Source organism: Amaranthus tricolor, chromosome 3 (assembly GCF_026212465.1).
Source record: "Amaranthus tricolor cultivar Red isolate AtriRed21 chromosome 3, ASM2621246v1, whole genome shotgun sequence".
Classification (NCBI taxonomy): Eukaryota; Viridiplantae; Streptophyta; class Magnoliopsida; order Caryophyllales; family Amaranthaceae; genus Amaranthus; species Amaranthus tricolor.
Window position 1 is genome coordinate 27,526,921 of NC_080049.1, and position 16,100 is coordinate 27,543,020.

Here is a 16,100-nt window from a genome sequence, read left to right on the forward strand (position 1 = left end):
TCCAAATTGGTTATTTTTATAAGAAAATTTAATATAAAATTAAATTGAATTATTAAATGTTTTTTCGAGAAAAACTTAAGAGAAACTTTTTTTTCAAAAAATTCTTAAGCTGCTGGGTTGACTCAAACAAATCGAAATCAAAATCGATCGGTTAAGGAGAGCATATACCACGTTTCGAGAAAAGTTATATACCCTTTATTTTTCTAAACCTAACCTGTAGGCAGTATTAAAAACAGACTCGATTATCCGATATTTACCCGATATCGAATATGACTTTAACCCGACTTTTAAATAACCTTAAAATCTTGAAAAACAATGTTAACACAAGACCTAATTTTAAACCAATTATCCGAATAAACACACATATAAATTATATAGCTTTCAGTATCATACGAAATAATCTAACCTAAAGAGGACCAGATCCTACGCCCGTTGGTTTAACCGTTAATATAACAGTTTTAGACTTTTAGTCATCAGAAACTTGTATTCTTTGCTCTTCCGCTCCCTCCCATATCAAATATAGCTTTCAGAAACTCTCTTCTTCTCCTTCAATCCATACTTCTAGTGCTTCAATCACCACTGGAGGTTAATTTTTCCTTTTTCTGCTTATCTAGTTCTCCTTATCTATCATTTCCATCTTAATCTTAAAACCTAAAATCTTACCTTTTCATTTTATATTGTTTTGAGGTAGGAGTAAGTTTGGAGAACTTTGAAGATCAAAAAATTGAAGGAAGTGAACCCATTATTAATCCAACACAAGGTACTTAACCCACCAAAATCTATATTTGAAATTTAGTGATTTTCACTTGGATTTCGAATAAGGGTCAATTTAATTTCTGAAAATTGTATTTTTAACTTTTAAGTTATGTTAGTTGATTCTATGTGGTTGCTGTTAATTTTGTTTCAAGTAGACATTAGATTTAGAATTTATAAAGAATTTGTGAATTCATGGTGAATATTTGTTTGATTTTATCGTGGATGTTTTTGATAATTTTATTAAGACTATTCTGGGGCTTTTATTTAAATTTTCTGGTAAATAAATGATGAAAAGTTGAGCAAGGTGGCCAGGGGAGGGATGTTAGAGTATATAACATAGAACATTTACAGATAAACTGGGGCCTAACCGTAAGCTTACTTTTTGGTTGAGTTCATTTGTTGAGTATAAAAGCCAGCGTGGCAAAGAGGTCACATGTTCGAATCTCTACCACCCCTCATTTAGAGTGGAATATTTAGCGCCATGTACGAGGAGGGCCTATGCTGCACTCATGTGAGGGGCGTGTTAGACTATATAACTTGAATTATGCTTCATTCAAACAATTGAATAGACATCATTTAACTTTTGGTATTTTATTGCAATCGCATGAAAAACAACTACATTGAAAATATGCATCTATAAATTTGAATTTTTCCATACCAAGTTCAACTAGAAGAATGATGGGAAAGTAAATAAAATCCTACTAAGTCTATAAGTAAATGACACTAACACTCCTAATTTACTTCAGATTTTTGCAAGCGAAGTAAATGCTTGATAGCAAAATCTCTCCTTGTGACACTATGACAATGAAAAGACTCAAAACTCCTATTGTCATCACTTTAAATGTACATGTAAACAAGCACAACCTTTTTCATCGAAGAGCAATGCATTAAAACCTATCACGTGTACCTTAGAAGTTCTATCAAACTTAATAGAAGTATAAGATCATTGTTTTCGACCCTTAAACTCGATTATGAACTTGACTATTAACTTGAATTTATTTGCCAAATTATGTAATATGAGGTTGTTTGAAAATTTGAGTATTTATCGAAGGTTGTTTGAAAGATTTTCTTTTCCAATATTATGTTATTTGTTTATTTACTTTTATGAAAAGATAAATGTAAAAATATATCTAATAAGCTTTTTGGCCGTGCTAAAATATTCAATTAGATATGAAAATACTTTACTAGATTCTTATTTTCTTATAATTGTCTCAGCGTCATTAGAACATACCTCAAACCTATCTTTACCCTAAGATAAACAAATATCAATTTGTTTCGTCCTAAACCAAAAGTATTGAATTTAAATGATCACCTTGTTTAAATCAACTCCACACTTCTCAAACCTAATTTTAACGACACCAGCCTCTACAAGTGTAGATTTCCATTAGATATAATTCTAATTTTGGCATGCTTTTGTTGAAGTTAAATATTTAAGTGGAAATAAAAATAAAATTATACAAATGAAGGTAAGTCGAGGTATTTTGGGGGAGAAGAAGGGAAATATTTCCTCTCCCCATCCCACTTCGGTTAATAATAGACTAATAATTCTATTTCTTCTTTTGCATCATTTTACAACTATTTATTACCTTTGACAACAATAATATTCTCTTAATTTTCTACTCAAAATAACATTGTTTTTTTAGTTTGGCTTTTATTTCCCCCATTAATGTTTACTCTTAGTACAAGCATGACCTTTGAGTTACTTACTATATATCAAAGGTGTAAAAATGGAGAGTAGCAATTCCAGCAATGAATCGAAGAACAAGGAATGGCGAGCTGAAGAAACCATTGCCGGGAATTGTGAGGCACTCCAAGCTCTCAGGGAACTCATTGCTTTTCCTCTTCTTTACTCGAGTCATGCTCAACGTCTTGGTCTCAAAGTACTCCTCCTTCTCTCAATTTTTTTACGCATTTGATTCATTTATTTGTACATTTTTTTTAAAAAAAAAATTCAACTTTTTTAGTGGCGTCATGGATTGCTCCTTTATGGTCCTCCTGGCACTGGTAAGGTGAGTTTAATACTCTTTCCTTAATCTAATTGATTGAATTCTTTTTCTTCGAAACTGAAATGTATATTAGTAACTTCTAATATTAAATTCTCCATTTTGTTATTATGGTGTACTGTATACGATCACTCAAATTGGGAAGGTAACGACAATGTTTATGAAGATTCTTGTCCCATCCTTCTCGTAAATTTGTTTCCATACTCCATTCATTACCACTTGGAAATGTGTATTAGGTGGTAGCGAAAATTTGTCCAGAAAAACTCATTTAGAATGAGAGCTTCATTGATATGCTAATGACATAACACATTTTTAGTAAATTAACACTAAAACATATTTGCATTTCCATCATTTATGATAGAGTATCAACGTAGACATGCATTGTTAGTCAAGCCTGAGCTTTAGAGGTATTTTTGCTTAAATGTACCTGGAAATTCCTTGTTTGTGGGATTCAACTATAAGCGCCTAATTGTAATGGTGATGTTGTCTCCTATAATGATATGGATGTGTGAAAAACCTTGCTTGGCCTAAATTTGGGATTCTGGGGAACCTAAAGACTGGAATCTTTTATTTTAGAAGATGAGACAATGCTCCTTACTCAAAGATAGAGTTAAAGTGTTGAGGTAGGCACTTACACAAAATTTTAGGAGTAGTTATGTTAAGAAGATTTGATAAAGGTGCATTTGTAACTGATCTTGTTCAAGTGTCCTATATTGAGCATTGCTGGCTATCCTTCTATTATATTTTAATTTCTGAAACTTCTAAATCGTCAAATTATCTACTTTCTTTACCTATGACCACTTTTGTATTTCATTTGTGTTGCTAGACGAGCTTAGTTCGTGCAGTGGTCAAGGAATGTGATGCCAAGCTAACCGTTATTAGGTTCTCTGTCTTCCTTCTTGTGCTTTTGTTTATGTTATATGATAAATTCTCCTTTCTCTTTGGAGTTAAAATGTTTGCTCTCCTGGATGTATTCTTTTTTCCGCGTTGGTGGGTTCTTATTTGCTCTTGTTCTGGCTGCAGTCCTCATACTGTCCATAGAGCGCATGTCGGAGAAAGTGAGAAAGCCCTTCGTGAGGCTTTCATGGAGGCATCATCTCACGCAATGTCAGGCAAGCCTTCTGTCATATTTATTGATGAGATTGATGCTCTATGTCTACATCGTACATCGAGGTATGTGAAACATAATAATGCCTTTTGATGAACGCATATAGTCAAATTTAGCATGTTGAGCTTCAACTAATGTTTATACTCCTTAGATCTTTCTTTTCGCTTTTTCAAATTATGCCCCATCTAATATGTTAAAAATAGAAGAGAGGAAGAAAATTGCAAGGTGTATGAACTGTGAACTTTGAACTTATTAATATAGGAGTTAGTGTGACTTGCTTTCTTGATGTACTTTTCTTATTTCTGTAAAGCTGGATGACTGAAATTGAGATATAAATATAAATGAATAGCTTCTAGGGTTTTTGGAACGAAGTCTGATGGATTTTTTTTATATTTTTTAAAAGAAGACACATCTTTTCCTCTAACATTTTCTCCCCCGTTTTAAAGTATGTCAAGTGAATTCATGCAGGTAAATTTGTTTATATTGTTGTTTTCAGTAATCAAAAGATTTTTTTAATAGTCCATAAAGAGTTTGCATGCAATGAAATACTTATTAGGTTGGCATAGTTAATTGCTATACAAGTGTGTGCTTGTGATAAAAGAATGCTGATTATGGGTGTTGAATAAACCAAGATAGCAACATACTCATGCTAATTGTATATGTATGAATGCAGAAGAGAACAGGATGCTCGGTTGGCCTCCCAACTTTTTACACTTATGGATTCAAATCAACCCACATCTAACGCACCCCAGTTTGTTGTGGTAGCATCAACTAACAGGTGTGTATTCTGATTTATTCTTGGTCTTCTTCCCTTATGATATACCATGAATGATAATGATGATGAAGAATTTGATTTCTTGATTTGTATGGGCGTGAGGACTTAGATTCAGTGTTTTTGTTGCTTGGTGAACATTATGTACTGTATTAGTTTTAGCAAACATTACCCTTGTTGATCCTAAGGGAAGAAGAATGTGAGTTTTGATTTTTTTAGCAGGCTCATACAGAACTGAAGCAGGTTTAAAAAATTGAAGTGTAACTAGAACTAGTATTTGTGTATGGCCTATGTCTTGCAGTATTATATTTCGATGGGGTAGTGGATTGCTCTTGGTGTGATTTGTAGGTTCTTGCATACTCAGGGTCTGGGGTATTACTAGGTTTCTATCATTTGTTTGCTTAAATTGTTCAACTTGTATTGTTTTGTTTTCAGTACGAATTATTGAAAGCTCTGAAAGACAACTATGTGTTGTATCACTGTATGTTGCTTAAATGTAATTACTATGAATGATTTTTGATCTATTTGATAGTTGTCTAATTAATGACATCTGTTGAGAGTTGGACATTTCTTTATTGTAATCCACTTCTTGAATCCTTATAACCTATGTATATGAGCCTAGGCAACTATTTTGAATGCATGAAAGAGGATAATGATAACCTTATAATGAAAATGTTGGCATGAATTATTGTGATTTATTAAATATTTTGTATGTTTTGATGATAGATTTTGATTTTTGCTGATTTGGCTTACTTACTAGATTACAAACTTGATATATGTTATTAGTCCAAGTTGAAGTTGAAATTAAATGAACACTTTCATCACTAGAGTCTTTGGTCACTTCAAAAAATCATTAAATTAAGTCACTAATCATTTTGGTGCTCATATCCAAAGGATCGATGCTATAGACCCAGCGCTGAGAAGATCAGGACGTTTTGATGCTGAAATTGAGGTGACAACTCCTAATGAACTTGAGCGCCTTCAAATACTTATGGTAAGCTTGGGACCTCCTAACCTTCATGGTGACTCATGCTAGTTCACCTAATTATTTGTTCTTCATGGCATTCCCTTATGTGGATGTTTTGACAAGTATGACAACAAAGTTGTTATTATATAGATTATTTATTTGTTTAATTGTTTATTTGCTTTTGTTCCAGTTGTATACCAAGAAACTTCCTCTTGACCCTGATATTGACCTACAAGCAGTAGCTGCATCATGTAATGGATATGTTGGGGCTGATTTAGAAGCTTTGTGTCGTGAGGCCGCCATGTCTGCTATACAGAGATCAAATGCTGTTGCGAAAAAGGATGGTGTGTGGTTCATCACAATTGATGACTGGATGCTTGCAAAATCTTGTGTTGGACCAAGCATAACTAGAGGTGTGACGGTAGAAATACCTAAAGTATCTTGGGATGATATTGGTGGACTAAATGATTTGAAGGTCAGTTCTTGTTTATTTTTACTTTTTTTGGAGGATGAATCATTGTTTGACGTTTGTATGGTGTGTGATTTTGGATATATTTTTTAAGGGTTGATATTGGTCTTTATGTTTAGAAGTAGGTGTTGAAATCTTCTTAAATAGGTCGGGGTGGGTTAAATAGGCCTGTCCCACTTGAGCCTGTTTTGTTGTACATAAGGCCTGCCCGTATCTGCCCATTGCAGTCTGCACATTTCTAATCTTGGTTAAGGTTCGTTCAAACGTTTCAGGGTGGTTTCAACTATTGTGAGTTTCTAGGTGTAGTAGATGAAATAAGGAATGTCTTTCATAAATTTCTTTGTATTTTTATAGTGTGGTGGCCTAGAAAGGTGATACACGGTTGTTTATGCTTTGAGGTGGGGTAATCCTTTCTCTCTTATTATTTTCTTTGATTGTTGATGTCTTAAACAACATGCTTTCTCTACTACTGAGGTCTTAGGTGAGTATTAAAGGGCACAATTTTTGGAAGGATTCTTGAGCAGAGTGGTGGTTTTCCTTTCTTCGTAGATTGTCAACTACTCATCACACCCCAATTTCTTTCAAGTTATTGTGGTCACATTGTTTTACTTTTTTTCTAGAAGTTTGTGGAAGTTACAAGTTTGTTAAGAACCCTTGATTCTGTGTCCTTACAAATTATCAGGATATAGTGTAGTTGACTGAGCCATTGTGTCCTTTACCTTTCTTTTCCATTTACCTTCATCTTTAAAACGGTTAAATTCGTTAGCCTTCCTCTTCAAAGTGGAAGGCTAAAGTTGGAAAGTGAGCTAGGCATTTTGTTGCTGGAATCTGCAGGCTCAAATACCAGACATGGATAATTGCCTTATTGTGTACTCTATGTGTAGTGGCTTTTGCTCGCAAGGGGACAAGAATTATTTTTTTTTTGCATTTTTATTTAACTTGCATCTTTGATATAAATTAAGATTCTATAGATTGCTCCTTTCCATCTTCATGGTTATCTACAAATACAATTTATGATGTTTGGAAGGTTCAAGGGACATAAGATCTTATGGCATAATGCCTTTTGTGTCATAGTGGGAACTTTGGTTGAAGAGGAAATGCGTTTTTTCTGCTATATGGAGTCTTTGTTATTTTTATGGGACTAAGTTGTGTAATTTGATACTCTATGGAGTTTAGATTCACATGTATGGGGCTTTTCTTGATGTGCCCTTTTCTAATGTGTTGTGAGATCATATTTTTTTTAATTAAAATTACCTTATTGTTGGTGGGCTTCTGGTCCACTCCTTTGTATCATTTTTTCTACTTGGTGGTTTAAATTAGTTTAAATTAGTTGCTACATTTCATTCTTCCATGCTATCCAATTAATTGATGCATATAATGAAAATTTTTAAATTTCGATAGTATAAAATATGCATCGAGACTGAATCAAACAAGATCTATGTTTTTTCTCACATATACAAAATAAGAAGTAAAACAATATTGATTGATGAATAGTAGCTATTCAAGTATAGTAATTATTTTGAACCAATGTTAGCATTATAAATAATTTGTTACTATTCAATATTTTGAAACCGGAAAAGCAACAAGAGTAGTTTATATTGTAGCAAACTATAATGCAAATGTAAAGGTCCGAGTATAGTGCAAAAATGCGATAATAGTCATGACCGGGGAGAAAAATTGGTGATGCAGTTATCGTAACACCAATCATCTGTCTAAAGAATGTGATATTCCTTGATGCGGCCCTAAATGTGGTTTTTTAAACCTTTACAACGGGAAAATGTCGGTTCATTTATTTGAAAACCTTTACTATACGGCAGATGTGATGCGGTCTGCCTTGTTTTTGCACATAGGTCCGAGTGTCTGACGATGATGAATGAACACAATTGTATTCAAAAGAAAATAAATTAGTTTCTATTGCTTATTGATCATAGTTGGAAGGTTCGAATACTTTTCAGAATATTGCTAATTGGTAGAAAAATTAGTGAGTTTGTCTTTGAGATATCAGTTTTGCTGGGTAACTTTGCACTCTCTTACTCTTGCCTTTGGACACTGTATTTCAGAACAAGCTTCGGCAGGCAGTTGAGTGGCCTATTAAACATGCTGATGTTTTTTCAAGGATGGGTGTATCTCCACTTAGAGGGATCCTTCTGCATGGACCTCCTGGATGCTCAAAAACCACCCTTGCTAAAGCTGCAGCTCATGCAGCACAAGCTTCCTTTTTCTCTTTGAGGTATGATTTGACATTTACAATATATTTCAGATTTGTAAGCTCCAGTATTGCTACATGTAGGCATGATTTAACATCTATAATATATTTTAGATTTGTAAGCTCCAGTATTGTTATTATGTAATAAGTCTATCAGATAGTAAACCAGCCCTCTTCAGCTTTCTGATGTGTTGTGGGTTCCTATTTCTTAAAAAATTAAAATGTTTTCCTAGGTTGGCATATGCATCCTGATTTGCTCGACATAGTTCATTATTTTCTTTATCATTTAAGTTTAATCTTGTCCCTTTTGGTCAATGACGAATTAGTCATACAGTGTATCAAATGTCTCTTAGTTTTGGACTTTAACATTAAAAATCTAATTTAATATGGTTCTGCCAAAAGTTAACCTAGTTTAAAAGGGCATCCAGGTGCACAAAGCGTCACCACAAAAGCGAGGGCCGGGGAAAGGTTGCCTCCACGATGGTTGATGTAGGAAACCTTACCATCCATTGCTGCTTCTATGATTTGAACATGTGACCATTCAATCACAGACACAGTGACACCTGATTAATGCGCCAAGAGTCTACATTACATTAAGAATCCCCATTTTTGATTAAAGGGCTAACATTGGGAGGTTTGTCATTCGAAAATGGTCCTATTATTTATATTTTTATATGTTTAGCCTGTTAAGTGCTACGAGGCAAATTTTCATTGGCTTGCCTTTTCTGAATTCAATTTTGAATCCTTTTTCTTCTATTGTGACTTTTCTCCTTCCTCCTTCAGTGCTTCCCAGCCTTTCTCCGGCTTTTTGTGCTCCAAATCTGCTTGAGGAAACTTCTAAAGAAATGCCCAGTTAAAAGGTGTTGTTGAAGGAAATTGCAACCGATGATATGGTGATTTTGGGACCAATTGGGAAGGAACACTTCAAAGTTGGCATTCCCAATTAGTCAAAATCTGGTACTGTTTAGAAGAAGTTTGAACACATGGTTCTAATATTGAGGTTGCTTTCTTTAGGCTTTAGCTATGTGTTTAGAGGTGTTCATTGACCGATGGATTTATCGAATCTAGATTTCTATTGAAAAACTGCAGGAGAGAAGGTATTTGATATGAAATGCTGATTTTTGATTGACTCTGTCCTAGTACATTTATTAGGAGTACGCATACCTAGAAAGGTGTAGTTAATGCGTGCTGAGTAACCGAGGTTCTTTCCATTTTGGAGTGGATGATGCCTTATAATAAGTACCTTGCCTCATGAGGGAAAATTTTTCTATTTTTTAACCTAGTACTAGAGACAAAAGACTTTGCAACTCTGAAGTCTGAATTTGCAATACGTCTTTTCTTTTCATATGCGGTCCATTACGTTTGAACAGTTACCTGACAACGGAATTTGAAAGTTATACTGCAAGCTATTGGTTGTTGCAGCTACTTTTTTAGTTACATATGTCCCTCCCACCCCCACTCCCCCTTTTCGTGTACATTACTTGATTTAAGCCTACTTCTATACTTGTCATCAACTTGCTTTTAAAAATTATACTATATCATGTTCTCATTTGTATAAATTGTTTCACATAGTGGTGCGGAATTATATTCAATGTATGTCGGAGAGGGTGAGGCTTTGTTGCGGAACACATTTCGGAGAGCAAGGCTAGCAGCACCAAGCATTCTATTCTTCGATGAAGCAGATGTCATTGCTGCAAGGAGGTTGCTATACTGTCTTTATAGTCTCGTCTGAGCAACTTTTGTATCTATCTATTGCATTGTCAGTATTACTGAACGATTTCACGCTCTTATCGTTTTAACTGAGGCTTTACAGTCTCACAAGAAAGTTTGTTTTCTAACGATTATCTTTGTCTCATTGAATTTGAGCTATGGCATACTGACATCCTGGTCCACTTGTAATCAATTCAAGACAGAAATAAATGATTAGAATTGCTTTATTCAATTAAAAGTTGATGCCTTAAGACCTAAGTTGCTTATTTGAGGAAAGGACAATACTTACAATGACCAATAGTCAGCAACTTTCTATCTTGCTGGCATATTAGCTATTGATCTGGCTATCTAATATTTCCCTTGTATCCGATTGTTGAAAATGTATTCCTTGTGGTTTTACATTGTAATCTCTCGCTATTTCTCGCTGGGGAAGGAGGTGGAGAAATATCGAAAAACTTTAGCTCTAATTCTAGACTTTTAGCATCGATTTCCATAGTAAAGTACTCCCTCCGTTCCTTAAAGTTGTTCCCATTTGTCATTTTGGCTTGTTCCATTTGTTCTCATGAAGAATTTTTCTATTTATGTCACAAATTTTTGACAAAATTGACCTTATTCATCCTCATTTTAATATTAATAATGCTTATGATCCCCACATATCTTCCGCTAACTTCATTTTAACATTTTTATATTGCTTAAGTCCCCACATATTTCCTACCAACTTTATTAAAACATTTTTTAATAGTTGTGGTCCTTATATTTTTTCAACTAACTTTCTTTAAATATTGTTTTAATGTTTATGATTCCCACTTTTCCTCTATCATCCACCATCTAAAAGATTATATTTTTTCTTAATTCCCGTGAACATTCCTCGTGGAAACTTCGTTAAGGAACGAGGGAGTATCACTTATTAGCTGAACTTTTGTGAGATCTGGAGTTTCTAGCAAGAGTATCTTAAATTATTCCTTTTCACATATTCATTCTGTTAAATTCAATATTTAGACATTTGTAATGATTGTTCATTTGCAGAGGTGGGAGTTCAAGTAGCAACATATCAGTTGGAGAGAGGCTTTTATCTACATTGCTGACTGAAATGGATGGTTTGGAGCTAGCAAAAGTAAGTACATGCTTCTTTACAATCAAATTCTTGAATTCTTGTGTTTGCATGTTATCTCTTCTGACTTTGACTTGACAAATATTTCCGATGTTTGTTTGCAGGGAATACTAGTATTAGCTGCTACTAATCGACCTCATGCGATTGATCCTGCACTTATGCGCCCTGGACGCTTTGATTTAGTAAGACTCAATTTATACCGATTGTTTTGAAATCATCTAGCTATGTAGATGCTTCCACTTGAGCAACTTCATGTCGGTGTCATAAAGATAGTGTTTGAATGGAGCATACACTATTATGGATTTTGTATTTTACATAGTCCTATTAGTTCAAGTGACATTTTCGAGTTTGGCCTTGAGCCCAAGGATCGGGTATGTTGAGATGGAAAGCTTTTACGGCCCGTTTGGTAGATGTTATTAAACGGTGGTAATGGGAAATTTGTATAAAAAAAAACTTTTTTATTATCAAAGTTTCATTACCATGGGAATGACATGGAACTTTTAATGATATTTTACACTATAAATCATTTTTATTACCACCATTTAATACCACCAATCAAACGGGCCGTTAGGTAATGTAAGCTGACGGTGAAATGTTCTTTCTACACTTGGTGGGCTCCATGATTATTATAAAAAATCCTTGTCATTGTATCTTAAATTTGTTCCTCACGGGAACTGTAGCCGATTTTGTTTGGTCTATCCGTAAAACTTAGTTTCCTCTTGAATTTTCTTCTCCGTAGGTACTTTATGTACCTCCTCCGGATTTGGAAGCACGAAGTGAGATAATACAAGTTCATACGAGAAATATGAAGCTGGGGTCTGATGTCAATCTTCATCAAATAGCTGAGGACACTGATCATTTTACTGGGGCCGAGTTGGAGGGCCTTTGCAGAGAAGCTGGAATTGTAGCATTAAGGGAGGACATATCAGCAACTGTTGTGAGTGATCGACATTTCCAGAAAGTGATGAATTCACTTAAACCCGCATTAACTAGGGAAGAAATCGATTCATACTCTAGTTTCATGAAAAAATCGGCTTCACAATTTCATCAAATTCAGTGTAATACTGAAGTCCTTGACAAAACTACTACAAAGCACTATTTTCCGATGGGTACAGTCACCTTCGGTGTTTTAGGCTTGTTGGTAGCCACTGCTGCAAAGTATGTCCCTTGGTGTATAGACCGAAGTTCATCTAAAACAACGGCTACTTGAAGGCGAGAAATCAAACATAGCGTTCGTCATGCGTATCCCTCCTATTCCCTTCACTCCGTTCCCTATTGTTATCCGAAGAAAATGCATTCTCTTTATTTATTCACTAATTCTTTATTAAGACGGTCTCATCATGAGATGGCCTCAATTGGATCAGCCCAAACTCTTAAAAACTGTTGCCTTATACAATTTAAATTTTATTGTTTTTTAATGTTTTATCACTGATGGGCTGCTTATATGAGCTTGTTTCACGGTGAGATGGTCAGATACAAGACTTGTTTATTTATTTACTTATTTTGCAGTAACATTGATATTATTTTTCAGCTTAGTAGAAGAATTAGATTATGGTGTCATTAGGTGAGAAATCAAAATAGAAGTTACCAGAAGTTACTGTACATCTTGTGTATTTTTTTTATCTACTTCCATTAGTATTTTTTTTTTCTTGAATTCATTTATATTGTGTTTAGGAATGGGCATTTGATTTTTAAATTTCGAATTGTCTCAATTCACTTGTTTGGGAATCATCAAATTCAATTTTAGAATTTGACCCAATTCCAGTCTAATTTCTATCCTCTTTAAAATAGTCCACTATGAAATGACAGCATAGGCCTTGTCATTTCAATTCCAATTGGCAATTTTCTTTAAAAACCCTATTTTTCATCAGTTACTCTCTCTATCTTCCATATTTTGTGTTCTCTCTCGAGTCACGATCCCTTATTGTCATTGGAGTTCATTGCTCACAAGCTCTTCGACATAGATTTTCAGGTATTCTCTTCTTTCATCTATTTCTTGCAATTGTCATTGTTTCTACAATTATGATCGAGTATATTGATCATACCAACTTAGTATATGAGTTGTTATGTAGATTGCGTATATGAGTTGTTTGTAAGAGTGATTTGAGAGATTGTTGTTGATTTTGTTTAAGTCCACGGTCTGATCTGCGAATGAATGGATAAGTCCTACAGTCATACTCGGTATATTGTTTGGGAGTTGTCTACATTCTACAATTAGAAAGATATTTTTTGTCCTGTAGATCTTAGTAATTGATGCAGTAGTAACTGAAATTAGTTTCTCCTACTTTGAATTGATTAGAAATATGAATTTAGGTTTGTTGCACCCATTAATGACTTGAATTTTGATTTTCTTTTTAGTTGCCTTTTAGCATTGTGAGATGATAAGATATGGTATTCTATTTAGATGCAAAATCATCAATGTAATGTCTCTCCTGTTAAAATCAAGTTAATTTATAAATAAGGAGAAATATTAGATTTTTTTCCATGAGAATACAGCAAAATTGAATAGTTGGAGAATAATAAAGTTAATACTTTGGTTGTTTGATCAAATATCTTGTATGCTTGCAAAGAGATGATAAGCATGTGACTTTATTGCTTTCCCTGATTGTATATATATTGAATGAGTAAATATTAGTTTCTTGGGTTTGGTAGGAGTATAAATTTTATAGTGCTGATTCTTTAGTCCCTTTAAAACCGTATAATAATGATTTTCTGGGTTTTGTTTTTTTTTTTGAAAAATCAAATTGTGTACTATCGAATTTGTAAGTTTCGTCATGCTACGAACTTTATTTTCTCATCACTTCATTATTGAATCTTGTCCCTCTTCTATTATTTTAATGTTTTATTTTATTACTTCATTTAAATTATTAAGGGGTTAAAAGTTAAATCATATACTTCGACTAGAAGTGTCAACGATTCTTAATGTTAATAATAATTTATACAATTTCTAAGTACTTATTAATTGCAAAATACTCCCATGTATCCTAAGTGACAATTTTTCTTTTGTGGGAAGACAAAAAATGTCTGATCAACTTAGTATTCAAGAATTCAGAAAACGTGCAAGAGAGAATGTGGATAAAGATAAGAAAGTTGTTATGGCGGTTGTAGGTTTTTTCATGACTGTTGTTGGGCTTGGTTTGATTTGAGGTAAGGAGTAAAGGAAATAACATGGAATCAACAAGAACGTATAAATAGACGAACAATTTGGATGGACACGTTGATGAGTGATAGAATATGTGGAGAGTAATTACGTCTAGACAAACGTTGTTTTGAGAAATTGTGCAATATTTTACAATCCAAGGGTGGTTTAGTGACTACAAGATATGTTACAATGAAAGAAATTGTTGCAATGTTTCTTCATGTTCTTGCACATGATTTGAAAAATAGAACAATACAAGCAACCTTTGCTCGTTCTGGAAAGACTATTAGTCCACAATTTCACGTAGTTTTTAAAGCACTACTCAAGCTTGTAAAGTATTATATAAAGCCATGTAATAACCAGAGCAATTACACAAAGGATACAAAGTGGAATAAGTTTGAGGTAAGTTATAGTATTAAAAATAAATCGATGTCTTTACTTTCTTAGGAGGTTTGATTTGTAGTATTAACTAGCATAAACCATTTTAGGGCGTTATTGGAGCTCTCGATGGGACTCATATTAAAATGACTATGCCTATTGAGGATCGAGCTCGCTACCGAGATAGAAAGGGGGACATTAGCACCAATGTTTTAGCTTCATGTGATTCAAATCTTCATTTTACTTACGTTTTGCCTGGTTGGGAAGGTTCTGCTTCAGATCCACGCCTTGTTCGTGATGCTCTTCAAAGGCCTAATGGTTTGAAGATTCCTAGAACTAAGACTTTATATGTGTAACAACAACCTAATAATTTACACCAAATGTAAAATGAAATGCTAATATATGTATAATAATTATCTAATGCAGATAAGTATTTTCTTGTGGATTTGGGATTTGCTAACTAAAGGTTTTCTAGCTCCTTATAGAGGTACAAGGTACCATTTGAATTTGTGGAGAGGCACCACTCCAACAAATTACAAAGAGCTTTTTAATTTACAACATTCTTCAGCTCGAAACACAATTGAAAGGGCTTTTGGGTTATTGAAAAAGCGATGGAGTATACTTAGAGAACCAAGTTTTTTTGAGAAAAAGACTCAAATTAGAATTATTAACACTTGTTTTATTCTTCATAACTTTTTGAGGGATGAAATTATAGATGAAACAAGTCTTATTAATGAGGTAGATGAAGATTTACTAAATATAGAGACAACTGATGAAGAAGATATAGAAGATCATTACATTTTTAGTACGCAATCAAGTAATGAGTGGAAAGTGTTTAGAGATAATCTTGCTCAAAAGATGTTTGAAGAATATCAACAGCGAAGGACACATGTTAATTGACATTTTAGTTAGGAGATCTTTGTCCTAAATGTCTTAAATGCTTGTAGATATTAAGCTAGATTGGAAGTCTTATTACTCTCTTAAGTATTATTTGAAAGAACAACTTAATTATGTATTATTATTTGCACTAAAGCCTTTAAAGTAGGTTGTTTTGTTGGGTACATAAAGACTTGTTTAAAATTATATGGCTTCATTATTTGCACTGCTACTCGTAATTGTCTATATGTAATTGTTTCATTGCATATTTTGTAATTTGTCTTTATATTGTTGAGGACATGCTTGTTAATGTTGATTGCATTTGCTGAGACATACTTTTAGCATTCATCATGAAGAGATCCGGAAAAGAGCCAATGGTACCACAAAAACAATCAAAACGATCTTATCTTACTTGGAACCAACAAATGGATGTTATACTTATCTCCACTTTGTTTGAGCAAATCAGTGAAGGAAATAAGGGCGATGGAGAATTCAAACCACAAGCATATCAAGCTGTTGCTGATAACCTAAGGAACCAATTGGGTTTATTGGCTACCACCGAACATGTAAAGAATCGAATCAAAGTATGGAAGAAACATCATTCA

At 33.8% G+C, this 16,100-nt stretch overlaps 2 protein-coding genes across 2 annotated transcripts; both read left to right on the top strand.

The window, feature by feature from the left end:
* Window positions 1-413: 413 nt before the first annotated feature.
* LOC130809365 (cell division control protein 48 homolog B) lies at window positions 414-12,798 on the top strand. Its single transcript, XM_057675114.1, has 14 exons — window positions 414-585; window positions 692-760; window positions 2,476-2,636; window positions 2,721-2,765; window positions 3,586-3,641; window positions 3,783-3,932; window positions 4,541-4,645; window positions 5,534-5,633; window positions 5,797-6,081; window positions 8,136-8,305; window positions 9,854-9,982; window positions 11,018-11,105; window positions 11,207-11,284; window positions 11,842-12,798. Exons 3-14 carry the CDS (start codon window positions 2,484-2,486, stop codon window positions 12,310-12,312), a joined length of 1,830 nt encoding a protein of 609 aa, XP_057531097.1. The 5' UTR covers window positions 414-585; window positions 692-760; window positions 2,476-2,483; the 3' UTR covers window positions 12,313-12,798.
* Window positions 12,799-14,122: 1,324 nt separating this feature from the next.
* On the top strand, window positions 14,123-15,519 carry LOC130808516 (protein ALP1-like). The gene is made up of 4 exons (XM_057673981.1): window positions 14,123-14,237; window positions 14,360-14,643; window positions 14,730-14,969; window positions 15,046-15,519. The coding sequence occupies exons 1-4, from the start codon at window positions 14,123-14,125 to the stop codon at window positions 15,517-15,519; spliced, it is 1,113 nt and encodes a 370-aa protein (XP_057529964.1).
* Window positions 15,520-16,100: the final 581 nt, after the last annotated feature.

Coding starts and splice junctions, on each gene's coding strand:
- LOC130809365 (XM_057675114.1), top strand. CDS start 2,484: ATGGAGAGTAGCAATTCCAGCAATGAATCGAAGAACAAGGAATGGCGA. Junction 3,933..4,540: donor TGTCTACATCGTACATCGAG/GTATGTGAAACA, acceptor GTATGAATGCAG/AAGAGAACAGGATGCTCGGT. Junction 11,106..11,206: donor ATGGTTTGGAGCTAGCAAAA/GTAAGTACATGC, acceptor GTTTGTTTGCAG/GGAATACTAGTATTAGCTGC.
- LOC130808516 (XM_057673981.1), top strand. CDS start 14,123: ATGTCTGATCAACTTAGTATTCAAGAATTCAGAAAACGTGCAAGAGAG. Junction 14,238..14,359: donor CATGACTGTTGTTGGGCTTG/GTTTGATTTGAG, acceptor AATTACGTCTAG/ACAAACGTTGTTTTGAGAAA. Junction 14,970..15,045: donor CTAGAACTAAGACTTTATAT/GTGTAACAACAA, acceptor TATCTAATGCAG/ATAAGTATTTTCTTGTGGAT.